The sequence below is a fragment of the Morus notabilis genome, unplaced genomic scaffold (assembly GCF_000414095.1).
Source record: "Morus notabilis unplaced genomic scaffold, ASM41409v2 Scaffold229, whole genome shotgun sequence".
Classification (NCBI taxonomy): domain Eukaryota; kingdom Viridiplantae; phylum Streptophyta; class Magnoliopsida; order Rosales; family Moraceae; genus Morus; species Morus notabilis.
Window position 1 is genome coordinate 198,170 of NW_010362793.1, and position 27,792 is coordinate 225,961.

General features: G+C 33.8%; 4 protein-coding genes across 4 annotated transcripts; 3 read left to right on the plus strand and 1 right to left on the minus strand.

Moving 5' to 3' along the window:
- The first annotated feature begins 1,561 nt into the window (after positions 1-1,561).
- LOC21398126 (DEAD-box ATP-dependent RNA helicase 10) lies at positions 1,562-7,961 on the plus strand. The gene is made up of 14 exons (XM_010102905.2): positions 1,562-1,640; positions 1,978-2,131; positions 2,725-2,848; positions 2,937-3,006; positions 3,285-3,347; positions 4,048-4,122; positions 4,415-4,534; positions 4,833-4,874; positions 5,876-5,950; positions 6,074-6,220; positions 6,332-6,469; positions 7,067-7,178; positions 7,259-7,347; positions 7,481-7,961. The coding sequence occupies exons 2-14, from the start codon at positions 1,993-1,995 to the stop codon at positions 7,604-7,606; spliced, it is 1,320 nt and encodes a 439-aa protein (XP_010101207.1). The 5' UTR covers positions 1,562-1,640; positions 1,978-1,992; the 3' UTR covers positions 7,607-7,961.
- Positions 7,962-11,485: 3,524 nt separating this feature from the next.
- On the plus strand, positions 11,486-15,198 carry LOC21398127 (protein KINESIN LIGHT CHAIN-RELATED 3). Its single transcript, XM_010102906.2, has 3 exons — positions 11,486-11,837; positions 12,420-14,488; positions 14,787-15,198. The coding sequence occupies exons 2-3, from the start codon at positions 12,468-12,470 to the stop codon at positions 14,995-14,997; spliced, it is 2,232 nt and encodes a 743-aa protein (XP_010101208.1). The 5' UTR covers positions 11,486-11,837; positions 12,420-12,467; the 3' UTR covers positions 14,998-15,198.
- A 4,690-nt stretch (positions 15,199-19,888) lies between these two features.
- LOC112092473 (putative exosome complex component rrp40) lies at positions 19,889-22,698 on the plus strand. Its single transcript, XM_024168736.1, has 10 exons — positions 19,889-20,011; positions 20,125-20,199; positions 20,334-20,420; positions 20,810-20,866; positions 21,286-21,378; positions 21,482-21,554; positions 21,642-21,717; positions 21,878-21,968; positions 22,106-22,229; positions 22,366-22,698. Exons 1-10 carry the CDS (start codon positions 19,979-19,981, stop codon positions 22,368-22,370), a joined length of 714 nt encoding a protein of 237 aa, XP_024024504.1. The 5' UTR covers positions 19,889-19,978; the 3' UTR covers positions 22,371-22,698.
- Positions 22,699-24,510: 1,812 nt separating this feature from the next.
- On the minus strand, positions 24,511-26,482 carry LOC112092475. Its single transcript, XM_024168742.1, has 4 exons — positions 26,062-26,482; positions 25,299-25,870; positions 24,833-25,201; positions 24,511-24,702 (listed from the first exon to the last, which is right to left on the minus strand). Exons 1-4 carry the CDS (start codon positions 26,480-26,482, stop codon positions 24,511-24,513), a joined length of 1,554 nt encoding a protein of 517 aa, XP_024024510.1.
- Positions 26,483-27,792: the final 1,310 nt, after the last annotated feature.

Consider the following 27,792-nt stretch of genomic DNA (forward strand, 5'->3'; position numbering starts at 1 on the left):
ATGTTAAGAAAAATAATAGAGTATGTCGATTAGTTAGAACTTATTTGTTTACATCATAAAATTATTTTTCTAATAGACAATAAATATAATAGTCAAATTCATGCAATTGCATGTGCCTACTTTTACTAGTTTCTTAAAAAAAATGAAAATATTTTAAGACATTAAAATATTTAAAGGAAAATAATAAAATAAAAAGTTCATGATTTTTTTTTTCTAGATTTATTAGATTTTGATTAAGTAAAAGAGTACTAAGGTCATTTTACATCTTAAAAATCAACTTCAGAGTATCAAGAATATGTTTTTAAAAACGTTGAGGTATCATTTTAATATTATCAAGAACACAAGATACGAAAAGCATATTTCGCTATATATATTGTCGCTTACGTTCATTAACATGAAATACAACAAATCAGCCAATATACATATTTTTATGCTATGTGTTCACTTAATTGCTATAAAAAAAATACATGTTTCGAAGATTAATATACATTGTCGTTTCTTATAATTTAACATATACATCTTTACATATAAATATACACACCTTACATATAAATATACACGAAAACGGCAGAATTATATATCTGCCGTTTTAATCCGGCAAATAGTGAGTGCCGGATTAAAGACCTTGCCTATATATATATATATATTATCATACTATTAGCATTCTTTCTTTAATTTAATAATTTATTTTTAATTACATTAATTTTTATTCACATTATTATATAATTATTTTTCTTAGTGTTCAGACTTCAAATATATGCTACCTAAACACCAATTCACAGTTCGAATCCATGTTTTTAAAAAGTTTCCAAACACCAATTCAAATTATATTTCCAGTTTGAATTTACAATTCATTTGCATACCAAAATAATAGTTCGGATCACAATTTGAATCACCACAGTTCAAATTCTATAATTTTAATAAAAAAAAAGTTCAAATTTCCACAGTTTGAGTTGTTAACCAAACAAAGCCTTAAACATTTGCATATAAAAAGGATATTTTACACATTTACTCCTAAATTTATATGACTTTAGTAATTTACCTCTTGAATTTTTAATTTTGACAAGTTGTCACTTCAACTTGTAAAATTGTTATGATATGCCATGTTTTGACGATGATTATATTAAATTAGTGTCGAAAAAACACGTTTAATGAAAAATTCAAACATTTTAATTCAAATGTAATAAAAATCTTTCAATTTCTCAATTTTTAATCCCTTTAATTTAATAAATAAATTTGAACAAATCTGGTAATAAGACATACTACAACAATTTTATAAGTTCCGACGGTTAATTGTCAAAAATAATAGTTTAAGAGGCCATTTACTAAACTGTGGAGTTATGTTAAAATCTCTAAAGAAAAAAATAATAAGCAAAAGGGGGAGGCAATTGTGTTAAAATCCTTAAGAAAAAAATAATAAGCATTTGCATAATAGTAGGGACAAAAATAATACTTTATCTTAAAAAGAAGGGTATATTGGGTATTTTACTATGTAGCCCTGGTCAGTTGCCTCAAACACTCGAATTTCCCACCGAGCCCGGCCGCCTCACCCTCACTTCTTCTTCTTTTTCTCATTAGTCATCTCCTCGTTGGCACATCGGCCTCTTGAACCAGCATCGGCGTCAGTGCACTCTACACAGGTTTTTTTGTTTTCCTCTGTTGGCTCTGTTCGTTTCTTTCCCATTGCTTAAAACCCTAATCTGTTTGTGTAGTGTATCAGGAGAAAACAAAAAAAGGAAGATAATTTCATGTTAGTAGTTAATAATCAAAGGAGCGTAATTTCTACGTGGAACTTAATTTTTCGTTGTTGTTGTTGTTGTTGTTGTTGTTTCTGTTCATGTTCTTCGATTATAGATAGCTTAGCTAGTATAAGGAATTCATGTTTACTGGTGTTCTCGTTCATACATATGGCCATATTGTATAATGTATATGAATAGCTGAACATCTTATGGAGAGGTTATATGAATATTTTGGCAGATTAGGGGGGTGAGAATGGAGGAGGAACGTGAGGAGGAGAAGAAGACATTTAGAGAACTGGGGGTGCGCGAAGAATTGGCGGTCGCTTGCGATAAATTGGGTTGGAGAAACGCCTCCAAGATACAGGCTGAAGCCATCCCTCATGCACTTGATGGTTTGCTCTCTCACTTTGTTGAGATTCGTGTTTGATTTTATCCCAACTGTGTTCTTTATGTTTCGGTTTTCTCGGCAATCTGCATTTGAAACCATGTTACTGTTGTCTAGTACTAGACTTCGAAAATGTGCCTCTGCCACTTTCTAGTTGAATTGAGAACTTTTTGTAACGTAACTAGTCTGATTGAGTGAAAATTTTGATATTTTTTGGACATTTGTCGCATGTCTTATATTTTGCGGTCAATTAGTTGTCTTCTAGTTTTGATCTTGTTGGGGAATCTTTTTTTGGTGTTTTCAAATTTGCGGGCATGTCATTTTGCTTCTCCATTGTTATCATTTTGGATCACTAGTAACACTTTGGTTGGAGTGATGGTAATTGAGACTCTAGTTTGTTTGTTTGTTTTTCTTTTAGTGATAATTAATGATAATACGTTTATTTTCTAATTAGCTAATTTGTTGTTCCTGGCCTTTGCTTTAGGATTTACAAAAAGTATTTCTTAGATATAAATTATATGTTGGCAACAAATGTAGTCTATAATGTTATAACTACAACTGGTTGTTCGGGAGTTTCTAAAAGTTGAATTGATATTATAGGTAAGGACCTGATCGGACTTGCGCAAACGGGCTCGGGTAAAACTGGAGCTTTTGCTCTTCCCATATTGCAAGCCCTTTTAGATTCTCCTCAAGCATTCTTTGCTTGTGTGCTGTCTCCAACAAGGTTTGGTTTCTTGTCGTGCAAGGTTTTGATTTTTCTGTAGTTCTATTTCTCTTTTTTCTACCATTTATTTATTTTCCTATTACTTCAGAGAGCTTGCAATTCAGATTGGCGAGCAGTTTGAAGCTTTAGGGTCTGAAATTGGCGTTAGGTGTGCAGTGGTGAGTCTTTTGTACAAAGGGAGTTTGCTTGATAGATGACCTACCGCATCTTTGGCATTATTATTGGCTCCAGAGGATCTAAGTTGTATGATTAGATTTCTGTTAAGTTCGGAAAGCACAAATGTGTAGAACTCTACTTTTTTTTTATTTTTTATTTTTATCTCATTATGCTAAAGCATCTGTTTATGCTATATTTTGAGGCAGTTACGTGGAAGGTTGTTTATTTTATTCTTGAATCTTGAGCTTTTTGCTTAGTATCTTTACCTAATCTTCTGTAGCTTGTTGGAGGGGTGGACATAGTGCAACAATCTCTTAACCTTGCAAAGCGGCCACACATCATTGTAAGTTTTCAGTTTCACTAGAATGACGACTTTAGATGTCCTTAACCATTTAATTAGGATTTAAAATTGTTATAAATGAGTTTAACATGTACTATTGCTCGTGTTGACTTTAGAATGATTTTATGAACTCAATGAAGTCCTAAAAACTATAATGGTTTGCAGTGTAACTTAATTTTGTTTTTGGTCCTTTTGTTTTGGTTAAGCTTTGTTGTGGATGAAGCAAAAAGGATAGATTGATAGTAGTATTGCTGGTCCTTTTGTTTTGGTTAAGCTTTGTTGTGGAAAAAGCAAAAAGGATAGATTGATAGTAGTATTGCGTCTTCCATAAATATTTGAATAATGACTATCTAGCCTTCAAGGTTTATGGTTTAAATATTTGACCTTTCCGTTAAGAACAGGGGAACTAGTCTATATAGATTTAGAAGTAAGTTAATATTTGTAAAATGATATTTTAACTTCATTATCACGCAAAGAAAAATATCATAAGGTCTTTAATGGTCATTCTTCTGATTTGACTCGTGGAATGGTACAGTAAGAGTGTATCTTTTGGCTATCTACTTTGGCTGAACTTAACCCCCTCTAGTTATGGCCCATTTGGTTATTATGGGTTATCTATCGTTTATGACTACAACTTTCTTCATTGGACACTTTTTATTTACCAGAGTTCACTTAATTTTATATGCTCATATTTTATTTTTAGGTTTGTACACCTGGACGCCTAATGGATCACTTAAACAACACAAAGGGTTTTTCTCTTCGCACATTGAAGTATCTGGTATGAGTTATTATATTGTGTATTTCATCTATGCAACTATCATATCCTTTTGTTGTCTTAAAGAATTGGCCTTCTTATTGAATTATGGATTATGTGTGTGCATGTGTGTATTTATATTTATATATCTATCAATCTATCTATCAAAACATGATGCTTCTACGGCATCCATAGAGGGATGTAGTTTGCTTGAAAAATTGGTACTGCTGCCGTATGGGACTTGCTATTGCTAGTTACATGTTTATCTTAGACCTTTTTCCCCATTGTTTATATCGTTGTCATCAATTTCGAGCAGGTTCTGGATGAGGCAGACAGGTTGCTAAACGAGGAATTTGAGAAATCACTTGATGAAATTCTGAATGTTATCCCTCGTGATCGTAAAACATATTTATTTTCTGCTACTATGACAAAAAAGGTAATACATACTTCCCAAGCTGCTGTGTACAAGCTCTAATACTTCACATTACCGGATGGTTGTTGTTTTGAACATTAATTGCTTGTTAGAAAGGGTCTGTTGCGTTGTTCATCATTTTTAATTTTTTAAAATAAGAATATGTTTCACCTGCTTAAGAACATGTAATATCTTCCTGACGTGCACTCTTGGGTTCTAGATATAAAAAGTGAGCTATGAATTTCTGAACTTATGAGTTTCTGAACTTATATGTTGTCAACATGTTTATAGAATTGACCAAGTTTTGCTTGTTACTATTCAGGTCCGGAAGCTCCAAAGGGCTTGTCTAAGGAATCCTGTAAAGGTGCAAATTTAATACTTCTGCATCAAATTTCTCTTTTACTAGTTGGAAGCACGTGAAATTAGATTAGGATTTTTGAATTTAAATTACATAGTTTTCTTGTAGGATATATTTTATTTTTAATATTTGATTTTGAATTTAGTTTTATATTTATCTTTTGGATTATTTTGAATATTTAAATTATTTAGTTGAGTTTATTTTTAGATTTCTATAAATAGCTTGGTGATTGTAATTCCAATTCAGAGAGTTGATTAATAAATGAATATTGAGTTTATAGTTTCCTCCTCTTGAGTTCTTATTCTCTATCTCTCTTCTACTCTGTTTCTCCCCTTGATTATGTTCTTCTCTCAAATTCCCTCTCTTTTCTCTGATTCTATCCCGGTCCTGCATCACTTGTGTAGTTAGTCTGTTGAATGTTTTTAGATATGTGGATATAAAATTCTCTTTAACAGTGAGTTGCAACCTGAGTCGGGCATAGTGGTGGGTAGTTGGATTATAAAGTGAGTTTACAGGCCCTTGGACATTCTTACATACATTTAAAAGGGTGACCAGACGAAGTATACTTAAAACAGAATATGAACATCATACCAAACACTCGTTCAATCAATTAATCCCACCCTGAAAGCCACTGAAATGTGCATCGTACCCTCACTTAAATGGCACGTGGGTGGCATGCGATCTATTCCTTTCCAATTTTAAGGCAAATATAACAGGAGGATTAATTTTGCCACACTAAAATTGTTCGGATCAGTTTTTAGACGTTTTAAACATCAAGGAGAAAAGCGGAATTTGGTGTAAAGTTTGGGGGACCATCTTTTGGATTATTTAAAAAAAAAATCAAAACAAAAGGACCAAAAAGAAAAGAAAAAAAAAGAAAGTAAGAAATAAGGTGTTCAACCAAAACTAGCATGGTTGAAAACAGTAAGAGCAATTCACTCTCATTATACACAGATAACTTTGACCTCACTTGTAATGGTTGTGTCTTATTATTTATTTATTTTCAGATTGAGGCAGCATCCAAGTATTCAACAGTTGACACTCTAAAACAGGAGTATCGCTTTTTGCCTGCTAAACATAAGGTCTTTCCTAATCTTTTTGTTACACTACTTTGAAAATTTATAGAAATGACTGGACTCATACTGATATATGCCACCAATGCTTAATTTATCTATTGTGTACAAATTTGCTTTCCTCTGCCACAGGATTGCTATCTTGTTTATATTCTTACTGCACGTCCCGATTCCACATCAATGGTATTCACCCGTACATGCGATGCAACCCGCTTTCTGGCTTTGGTTCTTTCAAATCTTGGCTTTAAGGCTATCCCAATTAGCGGTCATATGAGCCAGGTATGTTTTTATTTACCACATCAATGGTAGTGTAGGTTTGAAATAATCTTTGCTTTCAATATTTGTCCTCCTTGGAAATTCTAATACTTTTGATTGGAATTTTTCTGACAGGCAAAAAGACTAGGAGCTTTAAATCTGTTCAAGTCTGGACAGTATAATATACTTGTGTGTACTGATGTGGCAAGTAGGGGGCTGGATATCCCATCTGTAGATATGGTCATTAATTACGATATCCCCACAAACTCCAAGGTCAGTCTTGTCTATTTTGTATCGCAATTTTATCTAGTCTTCGACTTATTGATTCTCTGCTTAGTCTGCTATAGTTGACAAGTGCTGGTGTTCTGAATCATTCCCCCATTCTTTTTTCTTCTCTTTCTCTCTCATAAATCTAGTTTTTCATCTCTGCGTTGATATAAGATGAGATAATTCAAGAGATGAAATTTAGGTATTGCTAAACCATCTTATAGATGTACCTCTATAGGACACTCACCGAAGAAATGACTTGTTCACCAAGACAATTCAATTGATAGTAGGTGAAATTCTTGTTTCCCAGCGTTCTTGTGGTATTGTTTCTTGATTTGTTCTCACTTTTTGATTTTTACTTTATCATATTCAGAACCGCCTAGTGTGTTACAACGGATATTTCGAATTATGTACCCTGACATGCTATATCATGTGTTTAGTTTTAGTTACTTATGCTGTTATGCGGAATTGCAGATTTTTACCATCTTTTTTTTTTTTTGAAATGATAAAAATAAAAATTTGTTCGGAGAATTGCGCAAATTTGTTTTAGTAGTCGTTCATTCTGTTATGCACTTTACTATACTAACTACAAGTGGGCCACAGGATTATATACATCGCGTGGGAAGAACTGCTCGGGCTGGTCGATCTGGGGTTGCAATCTCCCTTGTGAATCAATACGAATTGGAGTGGTTTTTGCAGATTGAGAAGCTCATTGGTAGGCATGAATTCTGTACTTGTGTCTTCGGAGGTATCAAAGTAATATTTCGGTGACTCATAAAATTTTTGACGTTTCAGAGAAAAAGCTACCCGAGTATCCTGTTGAAGAAGAGGAAGTCTTGATACTGTCGGAGCGTGTAGCAGATGCCAAAAGAATAGCGCAAGGGGTAATAAATTGGTTCATGTGTTGCAAATATTTTTGTGGAATGTGTTTAACATGTGGAGTTTTCTCAAATATTAACCTGCCGAAATATTTGATATCTTTCGAAAATTAACTGCCCAAATATTTGACATCTGTAGAAAATCAAAGATGGTGTTTTTGGCAAGAAGAGGAAGAAGGGAGATGAAGACTATTTGCAGGAAGACGTTGAGAAGTATTTTGGCATCAAGGATAAGAAGTTCTCAAAGAAGCCGAAAAGACGATAAGTAATTTTTTTATCAATCAGCAACTTTTGCTCAGAAAATCTTCAAGCTTTCTTTTCCCCCAACAGACAGACAATCGGCGGTGCGAAGGCTTGTTGAGGGAAGTTGAGCATTTTAATGATGAGTGGTGTTAGACAATATTGTCAAATTTTTGTAGTTAGCTCTTTTAGTGATGATTGATAAGTCAATAGTTATTTTCTTTACTCAACGATTTTTGTTGTTGTTGTTGTTGGAAATATCATTTGTACCCAACGGGAGTCAATACTATGACTATCTTACACTTACACAGGACTGAAATGTTTTTATTTTTAGGGTGACCGAAATGGTATTTCGGTTGTCTTTTTATATAATTAAATAATCGTCGACTTAAACAATATGAATTCAAACCATAGTACAAGTAAATTTGACATTTATTTCCTTTAATCGGTTATCCATACAAGGATAACAAAATAAGTGCACATCCTGGAGTTGTAGTAATAGTTAATAGCTCACCATGCAATGAAAAAGCCTTTAACTGGTGTAATAAAAAAAAATAAAGTAAAATAAAACACCTCTCAAATTTAGAAAAGGTTAACCAGTAATCTGTAATAGAGAGAAACATAAGAAAAGTAAAAAGTGGGTTCTTAAAAATTTTTCCCCTTTTTGGAAAGCAAAAGTAGGTTCCTTGTTAGCTTATCTAATACCATATCATTTAAACTTTCACTTAGAAAAATAAATAAACAAGCAATATACAAGTAAACAACCCAACCAATAGGAATATGTGATGATCGTTGTCCTCATATGAGGGTCATTTCTCATTGTTTCTTTTCTAACATTTCTCTTTATATTGTGGTTTTAGTGTAGTTCTTAGGCTGGCTCTGGCTGTCCAATAAAGGTAATCTCAACAACCCTTATTATGAAATCACTTTAACCTTCAAAGCCATTTAATGTCCGGATATTTCAGAATTAGTTGGTTTTAAAGGCTTACCTAGTAGGTTGACATTACTCATGAAAAAAGATTGTGGGAAATTAAGGTTATTAGGATAAACCATTTTAAATAGATCAACCATTGTCTCTCTTTAAATGCAATTAACATTAGTAGAAGTACAATACATTCTTTTTATTATTATTATTATTATTATTATTATTATTCTATGTCCATCCCTAATATTAACCATGGTAAAAAGAAAGGAACTTCTTCAGTAGTCTGTCTTACTGATAATTTTAATTTTTGACTGTTAGATCTGGTCAAAATCACATCAAATTAAAAAAATATGCAAAATAAATATATTCTGATATAGATCGGACTACTAAAAAATAAGAGACTATAGACAGTCTATTTTTACAAAGACTACCAGAGCAAGTCTCTAAAAAGAAACAGTTTTAGCTATTTAAAAATGTTGTTGGTTATAAAAAACATAAAAAAAAAATTACTGTCAAAATTGTGGATTTCTATTATTTAATAACTAATTTGTTTTTTTTTATTTATTGGAAAAGTCTATGGCAGGGGCGATACTTTTCCTTACTAATAAGATGTGTAATAAAGACCATTAGATCATAATTGGCTCATTCATTTTACTTATTTAAATTTTGTTATAGTAAAAAATTCTCATAAAACTATTGTAACTATATTGCACATAATTTCACCTTGCTCAACGCCTTACTTTGATTTGAAACTAATTTAACAAATGGATTTTAATCTAACACATGGCGACACGATCCCTTCTATCCTTCCTCGGCACGATCTGGAGCGCCGCAGAGCTGGGCTCGCCGTAGTGGGAGCTACGGTGATTGATTATTGGAAGAACATAATATTGTTTTTTCATTTTTTTTTATTGTGTTTAGGCTGGATTTGGTGGCTAGCAAAGACTTTTCCTTTTCTTTTACATTTAATAACCAAAATTTGGATTGCATATGCATTCCAAAATTTGGCATCTACCAAAGTCTTACTCCATACATATGGGGCATGGCAATGATTAATGCAAGATGTACCACGTTGAATTGATCCCTCATAAATGTTGTTGCAGAGAACTATCAACTGCCAAGAAAAGAATTTTTTTTTTTTTTTTTTAGAGTTTCTCTAATTGTCAGAAAAATAAAACTATCAGTAAAATTTTAATCATTTTTAACCGTTAAATTTGTATAAAAACTGTCTGTTTTATATATTTTTTTAATCTCATTTAATGATAAAAAATTGACCCTACCATTAAAACGCCTACCAAAAACAATCTATTTTTTTCCTTATCATAAGCTATTAGTATGTTTGCCTCCGTGAAAGCCAATGCTTTTAGGAAATTCTAACTTTATTTAATGGTCTAAGTCCTACGTAGGGGATCATATGTTCATTTTGCAACTTAAGTCTTAATTTGAGTTATGATTTAAATTATATTTATGAGAAAAAAATTTTCAATAAAAAAATTAAATTTAAATTTTTATTAAAAAAATATTAAATAATAAAATTTAAGTTGTGATTTGAATTTTAAATTTTTTTTTAATTTGGGGGTAATACGTTTCTTTTTAGTATCATTGATTACAACACCAGTCTAACCTCGAGAATTGCAAACTCACTTGCACCAATAGTTATTCAAAAAGCTATGCATCTTTAGGTTCCTAACTGTCTCTTTTTGAAGATGTTATTGGCCACTTACTTCCCAAAGCCAACTTGCTTTATGATCCATTCATTTCTCCAATTCAGTCAAAAATTCCTTTTTAAACTTACTATAAATTTGTAGGTGTGGAGTTTCTGTCACTTATGCTATGCATGTGATAGCATCATAGCAGCACTTTAAACATTGAGATTAGCATTTTTCATCATTATAATATTTTTCCATATAATATCTTAAATCCGACATCCGGATCAATTAAATAAATGTAATTTTTTATTATATTTTGTGTAATATTATTTATTCATGTGTGTAACACTCCTTTCTGTTCAAATGTAATATTCAATCTTAAACTTTGCCGACATAGATTTCCATACATTCTAAGTGATCCTAAACATGCATAGAATTCATATTTTCCACTTATCATCTTATAATTTGTCAGTATCAATTTGGCAAGCATTTTTCAACACACTGGGAAGTTTTTATACCAAATGCTTAAAGGCAGGGTAAAAGAAACTTAGAATTCTCATGAAAATTGTATAGAAGGGATAAGGTCAAGGAGAAATACAGTGTTCATAATTGCTTCATGTGCTGTGCTCTGTTACATTAAATGCACTGTTCTCCACTGGAGCCCAAAAATATAGGAGTACCACCTCCATTAGCATTGCCCTTCCACAAAAAAGATCACACAATAAAATTGTGCCCCCAAAAATAAAAAATGAAATAAAAAGATATCAGTAATACGTTAGGAAAAAATATCCTACTGATATTATATTACTCTTCTATTATTAGATCATATTAGATCTATAATAGATAAAAATAATATGAAAACTGAACGAAACCTGTCAATACTAATTTTATCCCCCGAACATTATTATATATGATATATGTTAAATTTTGGACATTATTATATATGATAAAATATGATTTAAGTAAAGAGAATGGCAAAATACTATTATGGTTTGTGGATTTGGTTAAATTGGTTCTAGATTATCACATGTACTTGTCTTACAAACACATTGACCAACTTCACGATTAAGATTAGAAGAAGATGAGTTACTTCAAGAGTGTGACCTTTCGTCCACATGAACCTACAATCCCACCCAAAATATACTCAAGTTGAACAAGAATTTCTCTATAAATAACAAGTCAATTACAGCTCTTCAAAGGGTATATATGTCATGCCATGCAAAAATGACGACTTTTTGTGCCACGTGTCAAATGTGTATTGGACAGAAAGTGGGTTTAAAAAACTCATTAGAAAACAAAATGATAATAATAATAAATAAAATAGGGGGGGGTCAAATCGGCAGTTGCAGGCCGAGAGCCGGTGGGGGAGAAGTCTTCTTCTCCAATCCCATCTGACATTCCAAATCTGCAGCTTTCATTTGCCGTTTTTCCAATTCCATTTTACCATTTTACCATTTTACCCCTGGCATAATTTCTTTTTTTAATAATCTCCTCCCCTCTCTCCTGTCTCCTTCATTTCTAGCTAATTTTCCACACACCCCACCAAAAAAATAAAAAAATATTCACAGATTGTTTGTTCCCTTTTATTATACATATTTATGGTATAAATATGTGCCTTTGAATGTCACCCGCAGAACAAAAAACCCTTCCTCGGACCTCTCTCTTCATAGCTTCTTGTTAAGGTATGTTTTCCCACTTCCTATGTTTTTCGTTTTTGTTTTTTGTTTTTTGTTTTTTTTTGTCCGTTTGTTATGTTTTGAGAGGTCAAATGCATAACACATCTCCTTTTTGTCTTCTTATTGTTCATGGGTTTGTTATAATTTGGTGATATTCATTATGGGTTTGTGTTTATAATTCATTCTCTAGATGTTTTATAGCAGGGCTCGTTTCAGGTTGTGATTTTGACTGTTTCATATAAATATGATAGTTGTCAGTTAAACTTGCCTGTGAAGATCTCATGAGAAAAACTTCTACTTTATTGGGTTCATTTTCTTCTTTACAATTGTTGATTACTTTCATTTCTTAAAGCTTATCGACTGCTTGCAAATCTGTCAACAAATTTATTTATTTATTTATTTTTTAAGAGCAATCTTTGATGTGGTCATTGCTTCAGCTTTCTGTTAATGTTTTTGTTCTCTCTGTCATGTTAAAGTTTGATTTTTACTGTACTATTGAAGTTTCATAGATTACATCTTGTTCTTATTTAGATGTTTTGTTACAAGTTTTTGATTTGTGTATGCTTTCTATTTGAAACATTGTTGCAGTTAAATTATTCGGTTTTTCGGTGATTTTGTTAATCTGGGTGGATAGAGATGCCTGGAATAGTTATGGATGAAATAAGTGAAGATGGGGTAGTGAATGTAATGAATGGAAACTCTCCACCTCCTAAGGAAAATTTAGGTGTAAATACTTCCCCAAAGAGTAATTCGAGTCCGAAAAGCCCTCGGAACACAGGTGTTGGTCTCCCGAGTGGTGATGGGGTTGTCATTGACACCTCAATTGAGCAGCTTTATGAGAATGTGTGTGATATGCAAAGTTCTGATCAATCACCCTCGCGGCGTAGCTATGGATCTGATGGCGAAGAGTCTAGGATTGACTCGGAGTTGCGCCATCTTGTTGGTGGAGAGATGAGGGAGGTGGAGATAATGGAAGAAGAGGTGCTGGGGAAGCCGGCGGATGGTTCTCGTAGTGATTCGGATTCTAGAAGGGGAAGTTCATCTACGGGTAAAAGATCAGGAAAGAAGGGGAGGACTCAATCCGCAAGCAAGAAATCGGTTTCTCCAGTTGACTCGAAGAAAGCTTCTCATGCGGTGTTGGAAACTGAAACATCACCAAAATCTAGTTCTAAAGGAAAAACTACTCCTGAGAAGCCTCCGCTTGACAGGCGAAGCGACAAGAATCCAAGGAAACTGAATTCTGGAGCCAGTCTTGGGAAGAAAGTAAGAAATTCGCCTTTTGGTGGGTCAAAGTTGCAGAATGGAACTGAGGATCCGAATGAGTCGGCCTTGGATAATCCAGATCTGGGCCCCTTTTTGCTTAAGCAGGCAAGGCAATTAGTCTCTTCTGGAGACAATCTACATAAAGCCCTTGACTTTGCTCTTCGAGCTGCAAAATCATTTGAAATATGTGCAAAAGGAAAGCCCAGTTTGGAACTAGTCATGTGTTTACATGTTACAGCCGCAATATACTGTAACTTGGGTCAGTATAGCGAGGCGGTTCCTGTTCTTGAGCATTCGATTGAGATTCCATCAATCGAGGAAGGCCAAGGGCACGCTCTTGCTAAATTTGCTGGTCATATGCAGTTAGGTGATACTTATGCGATGCTGGGAATGCTTGAGAATTCGCTAACGTGCTACACAACGGGGTTGGAAATTCAAAGACAAGTTTTGGGAGAAACAGACCCGAGAGTTGGTGAGACGTGTAGGTACTTGGCTGAAGCTCATGTTCAAGCATTACAATTTGACGAAGCAGAGAAGCTCTGCCAGATGGCTCTCAACATTCATAGAGAAAATGGCTCCCCTGCTTCTCTTGAAGAAGCGGCGGATAGGAGGTTGATGGGTCTTATTTGCGAGACAAAGGGAGATCATGAAGCTGCTCTTGAGCATCTTGTTTTGGCCAGCATGGCGATGGTGGCAAATGAGCAGGAAATCGAGGTGGCTGCTGTTGATTGCAGCATTGGAGACACATACTTATCTATGTCGCGGTACGACGAGGCTATTTTTGCTTATCAGAAAGCACTCACTGTGTTCAAGACCACCAAGGGAGAGAACCATCCATCTGTCGGCTCTGTCTTTGTCAGACTGGCTGAATTATACAACAGAACGGGCAAAATAAGGGAATCAAAATCATACTGTGAGAATGCCCTTCGCATTTATGAAAAGCCCGTGCCTGGTTTTCCTGCAGAGGAGATAGCAAGTGGGCTGACTGATGTTTCTGCTATCTATGAATCGATGAACGAGATTGAGCAGGCTCTCAAGTTGTTGGAGAAGGCATTGAAGATATACAATGATGCTCCTGGTCAGCAAAGCACAATAGCTGGAATTGAAGCACAGATGGGGGTCATGCACTATATGTTGGGAAATTATTCTGAATCTTACAACTCTTTCAAGAACGCTGTTTCAAAACTCCGTGCAAGTGGGGAGAAGAAATCCGCCTTCTTTGGCATTGCTCTTAACCAAATGGGGCTCGCTTGCGTACAGCGCTATGCTATAAACGAGGCTGCAGAGCTATTTGAAGAAGCCAGAAGTATTTTGGAACAAGAGTGTGGGCCATATCACCCCGATACACTCGGGGTGTATAGCAATCTTGCCGGCACCTACGATGCAGTTGGAAGGTATCTGCGCTAAATCTGTCTTAATTTTTTTTTTCCATCAGTTTGTTATTTTCTCATACATGATGGTTGGTTTATGCTTAAATTTTTTGTCCTGTTTCTGCAAGTAAAAACTGGTTGTTTGTGAACCCTACAACTTAAGACGCTTTTTTTTGTTGTTGTTGTTGTTGTTGTAATCTGTGAAGTCCTTGTGGTTGAATTTAGATGAAATTTCAGATTTATGGATTCTAAATAGACTATAAGAAATGTCACAAGTCAATTGATTTATATTTTTGTTTGCGTCTCTTGATTTCTCACTCAGGTTGGATGATGCAATTGAACTCTTGGAATATGTTGTTGGCATGAGGGAGGAGAAATTGGGAACTGCAAATCCCGATGTGGACGACGAGAAAAGAAGGTTGGCCGAGTTGCTGAAAGAAGCAGGCAGAGTTCGGAGCAGAAAAGCCAGATCGCTCGAAACCCTCCTTGATGCAAACACGCATGGTTTAACGAACAACGGCATCAAGGTGTGATGGATAATAAGATGTGCATGAACAAATTTTTGTATTATGTAACATATTTAACGTTGGGGAAAGAAGACACCAAAAAAGAAAAACCAAACATGAAGAAACAGTAAAACACAAACCAAAAGAAGGAAAAGATTTAGTTTATGCTCATTTTATTAAGGGGGTGAATGAAATAACCTCAAGGCCGGGTTTTGATTTTATCATTTATTTATACTGGTACTGGCATATATTATTTTGTGTGTCACCAAGTGATTGTGCTAAACTTGGATGGCACTTCCACTATTTGTGTATTTAACTATTCAAAAATCATAGATTGTTAATACTGTTATTGACAGGAAGATTTGCTTAGATAGTATGCTCTTGAATATAAGTTTGTCATTTTTGTGTTAGGCTTTGAGTGGAATTCTAATGTCTCTTTACTGTTAGGATTTTTATGGTAGGACTTTTAAATGAGTTATCGGTAGTCTTTTGTTTTTAAACATCAAATATGAATCAGAAACTGTCTGTATTACATATTTTAATGTGATTTTGACTAGATACAACGATAAAAAACAGAAACTATGGGTGCTGTAGAAGGACCCTTACTTTTATTGGACTCAAAAGTGAGTTGTTTTGCTATTGTCCATTGACAGCCACGTTAAGAGTAAATCTCATAACTATCATTACATTCTATTATTTTTAGACGTACATGCTTTCTATTTTCACAGCCATTGGATGATGAAAGAAACGCCCTGAACCGTTGAATATTTTGTCATGTGTCATTCGGACAAGCGTTTTAATAGACCAGATCATTTCTAAGCCTCATTCGACGGCTGAGATTCGAGGAGCATGTAATGTACATCTAAAAAGCATATCATAGATCAAGATCCATGAAAATGAAAGTAGCGGTGACCCAGTTACAGGCCAATAATTCAATGATCTATAATTGGAAGATTGCACATTCGGGTGGAAATTTGCTGTCTGTTCTATTTTTTGTATTTTAAATCTCATACAAATCATAAGGACCACAAGAGCCAAAATTCTATCTGATTATTATCATTATCCTTATTATTTATTTTTTTTTCTAGTCTTGTCAACTTCTGAGATTTAATGCTGGTGGGGAATAAATGACAAGAACCCATTTCATGCTTGTGCTATATTGTATTCAGAGAAACTGTTTCTGATTCATGCTTGTCCTTAAAAGAGACAGAACAACGAAAGTTAGATTCCTTTGTGAGGATCTGACAGGAAATTTTACTTAGGAATATCATTGCATTCAAGAGTTTTTGTTGAAACAAAGAATTACTTTTGACAATTAATTTTGGTGGGATACATCAACAAGCCTGTAATAATGCCCTGCTTGTTATTGAGATCGTGTTAGATGCTAGGCTTTAAATTTAGGAGTTGCATATGCACGTTGTAGGAGGATGGCGAGAAAAAAAGTCGCAGAGAATTCTATGATCAGACATGAAAAAACTACTTTATTAATAGAATATGATTCTAAACCGTCAAATTACATCATAATTATACAATATTGCGAATATCACAATTAAATAAAACCTCATGATGATTCAAATTTGTATCTTATCCAATAGGAATCTTTTATACCCTAGCGTAAAATTCAAAAATTAAATGGGAATTAGTATGGTCTAAGTACAAGTGAATGCATTACTCTGCGCTCTATTGGATTGATCCTTTGCCGTCTGCATTTCATTTGACACAAAATATGGCCCTACGAAATCTGCTGTTTAGTAGATGTACATGTCACAACACAATTTATAAGACATTTATTTTCAAAAGTTTTTCAACCAAAAGCAATGACTATAAAAACGAGTAAAGGCAATTGACAATCAATTAACAGTGCAACCTCTTTTTTTTTTTTTTTTTTTTTTTTAATTTTTGGAAATTATGTAACCTCATTTGCGCAACACATAGCAAATGACGCACTTCTCTCTCACTAAAATTAAGTTAGTCAAAAAAAAAAAAAAAGAAGAGAAATAGTAGAAAATAGGCCAATATGAAAAGCTTAAGAAAGTATATAGGCAAATTTTTAGTTATAGAAATTAATAGGTCATAACTTGTCAAATTATGGTTCATAACCAGATAAGTTATGGACAAACTTATCAAGTTATGGTTCATAGCCAGACAAGTTATAGACAATTATGGACAATAACTTGTCAAGTTATGGTTCATAACCAGACAAGTTATGGACGAAAACAGTAATTTGGCCTATTTATTAACTTATGTAAACTATTGATTTATTAGTTTTAATTCATCTCAAGTTTTAGCCTATTTCCCTTTTTCTCCCTTTCAATTATTGTGCATGGTCTATGTTTAATATGGGATAGCAAATAAAATTGCAAGAATCTACCTTGTATTAAAAGAAATGCTAAGATTAATTTGTTGTATTTTTCTGATAACACAAAATTCATGCTAATGTTAAATAGAGTCAAAAGTAGATGTGTACTCATTTTTAATAAAGAATGATGGCTCTTGAAAATAAATCTAAAATAAAAAAAAGCTTTGGCTTTGAAAATTTGAGTGTTTGAGAATAATTAACTTTGACTATTGTGAAGAATTTAATTTTTGTTGATGCTTAACAATGTGCTGTTCTTCAAATCAAAGAAATCATGTAAAGTAGAAGAGTCTTAAAAGAGTAAAAGTAATTTTGCGTGACTTAAAAAATGCAAAAAAAAAAAAAAAAATCCCAATATTTTAAAAAATATAAATTACATTAACAATTTGACTAAATACACAAGAAAAATAAATTACATTTGATTAAATACACAAGAAAATTTTGTTATTATTCAATGTAACAATGTTATTTAGACATTTTGATATAATAAGGGATTATTTATTTACTTCATATATCAAGTATTGACCTCTTTATTTTCATAGCGGTTGAATGTATAATAACTAAACTAGAAGTCTAAGACAGTCACTATAATGTGAAGAATATGCAGAAGAATCTAAAGATGATAGTTTGAATAATATGATCCACAATCGAGGGAATAAAGTTAGGCATTTTATTCATGTTAAGATTGTTATTTTTTCTTCTTTCTAACAGAAACGGCTTGTCTTGGTTGTTAGACTAGAACTCCATAGTTAGGGACATTGATATAGTTCCATTTGAGGAATATATATTGGATCGAATTAAAGTTGAATTGTTTTAATTTATAATTTCATTTGAATAAAACAATTCACTTCTAACTATTTATATGTTATGACTAATTATACGTGATTTATCTTAATCTTGAGATGAATAATAAACCTGTATATGTGACTTGTATCTTTTGATGTACCAAAGGATGACATCCTGACATTGTTGAAGGTACATAGACTGATACATTGGAGATATGACTCATGTATGAGTAGATTTATTATTCATAGATAGGGAATCTATAGCTCTCCCTAAACGAGTTAATGATATCCTCTTATAGCATTATCTGGGATTAGAAAACATGAGCGTTCAACTATTAGACTACTTTATGTTATCTAACGGTTCACTATTTGTATCAGTACGAATAATGATTATTCCAATAGTGTGATAATGGAATATAAGATAAATATAATCGGGAAAGTAAAATGGAACTTGACCTCAAGTTAATTATTGGTATCTTATGAGGAAGATGCATAATATAATAAAGTCATAGACGATAGCTAATTGTAGCTTTATAAATATACTATATCGATTGATACTACAATTCTAGGTTTTTAGTTGAGTAGTACTAGAATTTATAATAGTGAGATGAACTTGTTGGTGAACAAGTACTGTCGTGATTATAGGAGTTTGATCCATATATGTCCATCGGGTTCTTTCGCTAGCTCATATATTTTCTTGATACGATACGATGTATTTTCAACACATTGGTAACTTATGTTATTTATACAATTGGTTATAAACCGAATGAAATTAACTCATGAGTAATTTATCGGTTGAAATAATTGTTTAAATTAATTTAATATAAATTGGTTGAATTAATAAAGTGTTTTAATTAATTCAAGAGTGATTTATCGATTGAATTTATTGTTTAAATTCATTCGAAATAAATTGGTTGAATTAATATTTTCATTTTTATTTGACAAGATAAATTAGTTGAATTAATGTTTTTGTTTTTATTTGATATGAGAAGAAATGAATATAATTGTTTTAATAGATAGTTTCTACTTTGAGTTATTTGAATTAAAACTGTAATTATATACGCAATTGACAGATCAAATAAAAGATAAAAAAGACTGGAAAACATGTCTATTAACTGAAATATACGTTTGGTTAATCGAACACTTTTTCAAAACACGAAAAAGTTACGTCACCCGGTTAACCAGACAGTGTTACGTAGACACTGAATATTTGCAAACAAAATCACGAATTGAACTCCAAAAATAATTCTAATTGTGGAAATAAGTCTTTTCTATCTATATAAATAACCCATTAAGTCTCATTAATACTTAAATCACTTGAAAGATTTTTGCCTAGCTATTAGTACGGGTTTCTTAGGAGGAAAAATTGATCAATCATCAAGATTGATTTTTCTTTAGCTCTCTTATAGTTAGAAAAATAGAAGATAACAAGAAAAGATTGAATAATGTATGCCTATTTACACTCTGATCATAAAAAAAATATAATAAAAAAGTCCACTTAATTGAGATCTTTGTTCTCAATTTTACAATTCTGTTAAAAGCGTCACTGCTAATCTCCTAAAAATATAAATTAGATTTTTAGTATTTATGATATAAATTATCATGAATAAAATATAGTTTTAGATTATTTAAAAATTTAAAAATTTCGCTATTCAATTTTTTTCGTATTTTCCAACAAGAAGTCCACGACACATGCTATTAGCAAAAGAAAAATTCGAATTAAAAACCTATTGGCGCGAAATGACAATACTGACCTTCTGGTGGTCGCTTTTTTTCCCGCTATGTTTTTCTTTGCTCGCCGATACAGTTTCCGCTCTTTTCTTTCCATCCAAACAGAAAGCTCGTTGATTCGTTCCAGAATTCTACAATGTCTGATAACCAGTTCGTCGATCAACTAGTCGTAAGATGTCTTCTCTTCACTTCAATTCTACAGAAATCACAACAATTTTTTTCCTTTTTTTTATATGTATAATTCTTCAATAATTTTTTTAAACCCTAATTTTGGGTGTTTAGGTGCCTGGAGATGTGGTTCTTGACCTTTCGAGCATGGCTAACCAGACTATCAAGCTTGGGGGTGGTCTTCGCCAGGTCTCTCTCTCTCTCTCTCTCTCTCTCTCTCTATATATATATATATATATGTCTTAATCATTTCAGATCCAAAAAAAAAAAGCTTAATGATTTTCACTGTAAAAGAAAATTCCTTGTTTATTTGGGAATTTCAGGAGTCTGATGCGATATCCGTGACGAAAGCTGGGAAGTTGAGGTTGTCTAAGCCTAATAAGTACTGGGTCGAGAGCTCCCAGAAAAGGGTATGAGCAACCATTTATTCAGATATGTGTGCCTGTGTGTGTGTACTTCAGTGTGTGTTTATAGTGATTCTAGTTGTAGGGATGTGCTTGGATTTATTATTGTAGGAACTGAGTTATGTCTGAATTTCTTGTCTAATGTTTTGGAATTTTCAGCTTTGTTCTTTATTTGCTCTTCAAAATGACTGATTGTTGTATTAAATTCTTAAAAATCGATTGATTAATTGTTTTCGGGGTTCAAAATTGATAGTTCTTTGCCTTTTTGGGTATATAGTCTAAGTCTCTTTTTCTTGTTTTAGTTGATATTGGAGAAGATAGTTTGAAAAATTCGATTTCTTTCCTTCTCTATTCATTTTTTTTTTTTGGGTAACCGTTTTGTTTGTTTTGAGCAGTATGTACCTTCTGTGGAGGATTCTGTTCTTGGAATTGTGGTTGACTCCAGATCTGATGTAAGAATAACATATTGTACAAACCATTTGAGTTTGTTTTATTATCGATTTCTTATTGCAAGTAACGAACATAGTAAGATTTGATTTGCTGCTTTAAGATGGATTCAGTCAGTTTCTTGTGTTGACCTCCATAGTCTATAGTAACAACTTGTTAATCACGCTATCTTGCCTATACTCGGAGTGCGCAACGGTAAACAGTGAAATAGAATAATTGATTTTATATGAAGAATTGCCATGATTTTCTGCAAATGACCTACTGCTAGTAACCTTTCTATTGGTTGGGTTTTAGGGAGAACAACTTTAGCAATAGCCTTCTCTGAACTATGTTAAATGTTCTTTATGTCAATTTATGATTAGTACATTAAACTTTGATTTATGTTTGCAATCTCAAATTTTTGTTTCACCCTCTTTGCTTCTAGAATTTTATTGTGGACATTAAAGGACCTGCAGTGGCATTTTTGCCTGTGCTTGCATTTGAAGGAGGAACCAGGAGAAACATACCAAAGTTTGAGGTGTGCACATATGAAAATGATTTATGCAAGTAAATTATGTTTCTGATTATTCTTATATCAAATTAACTTTTGAGTTTAACGAGGCTAACGAGTCGTATTGCAGGTAGGTGCTTTGCTTTATGTCCGGGTCGTGAAAGCAAATCCTGGCATGAATCCAGAATTGTCATGCACCGATGGTTGGTTTTACTGTGCCATGTCTGTGTCTCTTTGTTTCTTAACATGGATTGTTTCTTGACTTTTGCTCTATATTTCTCGTGATTTAGCCAGCGGAAAAGCAGCAGAGTTTGGACCCCTGAAAGATGGTTACATGTTTGAATGTTCGACGGGCCTCTCAAGAATGTGAGATGCAGTTTCCCTTGCTATTACTACCAATAAATTCTTGGGCAAAATACATATTCAGCCTTTCTACACTCATTCGTAATGCAGAGATGAATTTTAAGTATAGTTTTTTGGTTTTCTTTTTTCAATGTTGATATGACCTCTTTCGTTTTGTAACCAGGCTACTCCGGTCCCCACCATGTCCAATTCTTGAGGCCTTTGGAAAGAAGATTTCCTTTGAAGTGGCAGTTGGCTTAAATGGCCGTGTTTGGGTAATGTATCTTGTCTGACTACCGGGATTAAGCAGCTTCCATTTCAATTATATTATAGTAGCATCTTTTTTTTCTTTACCTTTATTACTGGCTTGAGTATCAATTGTTTCTGGTTGCTTTTTCTTATTGAATTCCAGGTAAATGCTGCATCCCCATCTACGGTTATTATTGTTGCTAACGCAATTATGAGGTCAGAGTCTCTCAGTGTGGCACAGCAAAAAATTATGGTGGAGAAACTTCTTCAGAATTTGAACATATCAAGTGAGTCGAATATGTTTATGTCAAAACTTATTTTCTGTTTGTAGTTGGGTAACTTCCCTTGTTTCTTTCCTGCTACTGATGCTGAAGCAAAATTTTGTTTTGTTTTATTTATTTTTTTTTTTTCTATAACCTGTAGCGTGACGAGTCGAGAATTGCATGCCATATGGCAATCAGATTTAGTCACTAAATTTGGATGGAAGATTTTCATTGTTTGGTCAGCGAGATGCTGAAAATTCGGCTGCTACAAATTCATGCTATAACATGATCTGAAGCATGGTTTCCTCTGTTCAACCTTCAGAATTTTGTGAAATAGGTTATTAGATTCTTTAAGTTGTGAAAATGCGTACGTATAGTACTACATTTTGCTTTGGTTATTAATTCTTATTTTCTTTAGAAACTTGAGTCAATATGGAACTTTTAACATCGGGGGCATATGACATGGTATGAGACTATGAGTTGATGGGATTCAGGTCCTATGTTTCTAACCATATTATGCCGTGTCATTTCATGAACTTGGATGGAAAATATGTAAGTTAATTTTAAAATGGCATGATATTATGTGATTGGTTAGAGTCTCGTTCATTTCACCGATTTGAGTTTTCAATTTTAAGTTTCTACAGTAAAAAGCTCTCAGAAAATGTCACATATAACTTTTTCTGCTACAGTGAAAAGCTCTCAGAAAATGTTACATCTCAACTCGAATCCGCGAAGTGAACGAGGCCTAGATATCATTTGAGAATCGAAATTGGAGTGGATCTCAATTTGAGGTGACGAATGCTATTTAAGGGCATTCTTTATTAACATTGTGCTTTTGCGGGCTAAATTGTGTCAGGAGTTAAACCTTAATTATCGCCGAGCATACTCCCATTAATCATAATCAAGGACACCAAACAAGCAAGAAATGATTATGAGGAGTGTTCTGATGCATATGTCGGGGGCAAGGTCAAAGAAAGTTGAGTTAAAACCGAGAAATTTTTTAGACAGTTCTAGTTTCTAAAACTTCGCCATAATTTTATGAAGGGTTAAAATGATTGTCCTAATTTTGTCTATCAGATTTTTAAAATCTGGAGATGAACATACACGTGAGGGGCATGTGCAGCTTAGTCAAGAGTTAATTTTGTAATTTCACAGGTAAGGACACAATTGTTAAGAAGGAAACTATTTTTTGTTTGTTTGTTTTTCAATGAGATTTTAACGGTCAGTCAGATGGAATAACTAATTTAGGACAATTTAGTACATTAAGGACCTATTCTAAATATTTTAAAAGTCAAAATCAAATTGAGATTTTTATTAGAATTCGGAGATTAAATGCTGCCTGGCTATACGAAAGCTTAGTTATGGCAAGAATTTCACCTACAACATAATTTATGATTCCTTTTTCTCCGAATTTTCACTCGCCGTAAGTAAGAAGTTCACAGACGATGACATAGAGCCGCCCGCATAAGTGTACTATTACTACAAGTGACGTTAGTGATAACGTTTTGACATGGCTTAATGCCAAACGTTGGCTCAACTATTATGAAAAAGGTTCGAATACTTCAAGATAAGCAAGTATTACAGTTAGACATATCATATCATACTCCGGAAAAAAAAAGTGTTATGAGCGAGTATTAATGATAGATTGATGATACTCGTCCCTCCATAAACAAACACAAATAAGCACAGTTTTTTCATTCTGATATGATTCTAATGTAGTATGACAGTTTACGGCTGCGCCATATTGATACGAGATCTTCGTACCCTATTACAGAATTCTCAAGAAAAGAGTCGCACTCAACACCTTTCAAGTACATTCCAAATGAATGAATGAAATAATCTGTTTTCTGGTTATGTAAACTGGTCTTCATTTTTAAAGACATATTCTTTTAGAGAATCTATTGCCATGTATTCACAGATGCTAGATTACTTTCTTATATATGGTATTGACATGCATAATTTCTTGAAGTACAGATGGTAATCAAAAACCCCAAAAATGGAAAATTGTTTACTATGGTATGTGCTCCAACTCAACCGGCAAATGACAAACTTTCCCAAACACCAATCGATAAGGAGACATGCCAATTAGTGTCTTAAAAGCCGTTCTATAAGCCCATAAGGCATTGTCAAGCTTTGTAGCCCAATCCTTGTGGTCAAAATTTGTTTGATCTCACAGTTAGAAATTTCCGCTTGTCAATTTGTTTGGGGATGTTAAGCAAGGGCAATCTTATGCTTCACTCCATACTTGGCCAAAAGAGCATTGAACACTTTGTTAAAAATGGGTTCCCTCATCACTAATTATCGCTTAAGGGGTACCGAACCTTGTGAAGATGTTCTTGTGCAAGAATTTCAAGATCACTCGGGCATCATTTGTTGGAGCAGCAATTGCTTCCACCAATTTGGACACATAATCGACTGCCAACAAGATGTACTCTTGACCAAAAGAAGGAGGAAATGGCCCCATAAAGTCAATTCTCCAAACATCAAAAATCTCAACCTCCAGAAATTAGTCAAAGGCAACTCAGATGCCTAGAAATGTTTCCCACATGTTGGCACCGGTCACAAGTCTTGACAAAGGCATAACAATCCTGGAAGAGAGTTGGCCAATAAAAACCACATTGAAGTACCTTAGCGGCGGTTTGAGTCGCACTGAAATGCCCTCCATAAGGTGCGGAATGACAAGAATGGAGAATATCGTGAATTTCTTCTTCGGGAACACACCTTCGAATGACTTGGTCATTGCACCTTTTAAACAAAAGTGGATCATCCCATAAGTAGCCCCTTACAACATGGAGGAATTTTTTCTTTGCATGATAGGTGAGGTCTAGTGGCAATACATTGCAAGCTAGATAATTGACAAAGTCAGTGTACCAAGGAAGCTTTAACTCAATTTCAAAAAGTTGCTCATCCGAGAACTTCTCTTGTATGTTAGCACCATTCTCCACTTCAAATTGCTCAAGTTTCAAGAAATGGTCCGCCACTATATTCTCACTCCCCTTTTTATCACGGATTTTCAAGTCAATCTTTAAGTAACAGTATCCATTGAATTAAACGAGGCTTGGCATCCTTTTTGGTAAACAACTATCGAATTGCCGCGTGGTCCATGTAAACAATCACTTTAGAACCAATAATGTAAGAGCGAAATTTATCACAAGCAAACACTATCGCTAACATCTCTTTCTCGGTAGCGGTGTAGTTTAGTTGAGCATCGATGAGGGTCCGACTTGAGTAGTAGATGGCCTTGAAGATCTCATCTCTCCTTTGGCTAAGTACTGCTCCAATGGCGTAATCACTCACATCACGTATGATTTCAAACGGCTCATTCCAATCAGACACAATCACAATGGGAGTCGAAATCAACCTTTCCTTAAATACTTCAAAGGCCTTCACACAAGCTTCATCAAAGACAAAAGGAGCATCCTTTTCAAGGTGATTACACAACGGCTTAACAATCTTTGAGAAATCCTTGATGAACCGTCTATAGAACCCGGCATGCCCCAGGAAGCTCCTTTTCCCCTTCACATTAATCGGCGGTGGAAGCTTCTCAATTGTTGATATTTTAGCTCGATCAACCTTAATTCTCTTAGAGGACACCCGATGGCCTCGAACATTACCTTCCTTAACCATGAAATGACATTTTTCCCAATTAAGCACCAAATTCTTCTCTTCACATCGTTGCAAAATAAGAGATAAATTATGGATGCAATGATCAAATGATGTCCCAAACACCAAAAAAAATCCATAAGCACCTCTATAATCTCCTATACTATGTCGGAGAAGATTGCCATCATACATCTTTGGAAAGTCGGGGGTGCATTGCATAAACCAAAAGGCATTCTTTGAAAAGTAGACGTACCATATGGACAAGTGAAAGTGGTATTTTCTTGATCCTCGAAAGCAATTGCAGTTTGGTTGTACCCCGAATACCTATTAAGGAAGCAATAGTACTCAAAACTCACTAAACGATCCAACATTTGATCAATGAATGGGAGAGGGAAGTGACCTTTTCTTGTAGCCTTGTTCAACTTCTGATAATCAATACACACTCTCCAACCAATGACCATTCTAGTGGGGATGAGCTGGTTCTTCTCATTCTTGATTATCGCCATGCCTCTCTTTTTTGGCACAACTTGAACCAGACTAACCCATGAAATATCCGAAATGGCATAGATGATTTCCGCATCGAGTAGCTTCAACACTCCATTCCTCACCACTTCCTTCATTACCAGATTAAACCTCCTTTGATGCTCTATGGATGGCTTATAAGAATCCTCCATTAAAATCTAGTGCATGTAAATAGTTAGGCTTATGCCTTTGATATCGGTGATACAACCCTAAGCGGACTTATGATTCCTTAAGACTTCAAATAACTTTTCTTCCTCTTGTGAACTTAAGGATGCCGAAATGATAACCTAATAAGTAGAATCTGCTCCCAAGAAAGCATAACTAAGATGATCAGGCAATTGCTTCAAAACCAACCCGTCATGAGGTGAGCTAGATGATTCCGATGACCCTTTTGACTTCTTAAGAGTAGGCATTTGATCAAGTTCTTCCAAATGAGCCTTAGAATTCTCATCACTAGGCAAAGTCTCAAGAGCTAGAACACAATCCACAATGCCATCATCCTTGACATATAACTCTTCAGCGAAATCCAACTTAGACTAGAAGTGACTAGACAATGCTCCAAAGGATCACAATGCAAAACTGTTGGGAATGGTGTCCTAGAAGCATGAGATGTAATAGGATATTTATTATTTATTTAATAAAATAGTTTATTCATTATTTTATGTGCATATATTTATGAATATTTTGTGAATATCAATGAAAATTCCATGATTATTTATGTAACCTTAAACACTGTATATAAGTGTTATATACGAGAGGATAATGTTTAAGGATAATAATCAAAAAGTAATGTTCATAATGAATTTAATTAAAGTTCAGAATCTTTAATTAAAACATTATTAATACATGTCATTCTCATTTAGAATGGAACGGTGTTATCCGCACTGTTAATATGACGAGATATTGAATGAGTGTATTTCGCATAATGAGATTATGTGGAACAAGGACACAGACACAATATGAATTTCTAATAATTCCGTTAAGTATAGAAATTCTAATTGAGTCTACCGATGGTCATATATAGGATGATCTTAATCCTGAGTTCTTAACAGACTCCTATTTATGGATTTGTGTCTTTTGATTTACTCGGTACGGATTCTGAGATCCTGTATCCTATTCCTTGTATTTTGGAGACATGATGAAGTAGGTAGCCGGGAATGTTATTACACGAGATGGAATCCATTCCTTCTTAAGAAAGAAGTAGATAAATAATTCTCTTGAGGGTTGATTCGGTACTTGGACCAGTAGGAGCTCCGATGCATGAATGTGTTTTATGAATCAGAGGTTAACGGATTTTACCTTGCTCTAATTATGAATTATTTATGGAGGATTGATCTATATGCAATGACTATATCAAATGGACACTTCACAGTTTAGAAGTAATTAATATCTATAATTTCGAGAGTGCAATTCCAAGTTTATAGTGGAATAACTATTAGAATTAATAGAATTAATTAATTAA

Coding starts and splice junctions, on each gene's coding strand:
- LOC112092475 (XM_024168742.1), bottom strand. CDS start 26,482: ATGGAGGATTCTTATAAGCCATCCATAGAGCATCAAAGGAGGTTTAAT. Junction 25,202..25,298: donor TTGTTTACATGGACCACGCG/GCAATTCGATAG, acceptor CGTGATAAAAAG/GGGAGTGAGAATATAGTGGC. Junction 24,703..24,832: donor CGACTCAAACCGCCGCTAAG/GTACTTCAATGT, acceptor TAATTTCTGGAG/GTTGAGATTTTTGATGTTTG.
- LOC21398127 (XM_010102906.2), top strand. CDS start 12,468: ATGCCTGGAATAGTTATGGATGAAATAAGTGAAGATGGGGTAGTGAAT. Junction 14,489..14,786: donor ACCTACGATGCAGTTGGAAG/GTATCTGCGCTA, acceptor TTTCTCACTCAG/GTTGGATGATGCAATTGAAC.
- LOC21398126 (XM_010102905.2), top strand. CDS start 1,993: ATGGAGGAGGAACGTGAGGAGGAGAAGAAGACATTTAGAGAACTGGGG. Junction 4,535..4,832: donor CTGCTACTATGACAAAAAAG/GTAATACATACT, acceptor GTTACTATTCAG/GTCCGGAAGCTCCAAAGGGC. Junction 6,221..6,331: donor TTAGCGGTCATATGAGCCAG/GTATGTTTTTAT, acceptor TTTTTCTGACAG/GCAAAAAGACTAGGAGCTTT.
- LOC112092473 (XM_024168736.1), top strand. CDS start 19,979: ATGTCTGATAACCAGTTCGTCGATCAACTAGTC. Junction 21,379..21,481: donor GAAACATACCAAAGTTTGAG/GTGTGCACATAT, acceptor GTCGTATTGCAG/GTAGGTGCTTTGCTTTATGT. Junction 21,969..22,105: donor GCTTAAATGGCCGTGTTTGG/GTAATGTATCTT, acceptor ATTGAATTCCAG/GTAAATGCTGCATCCCCATC.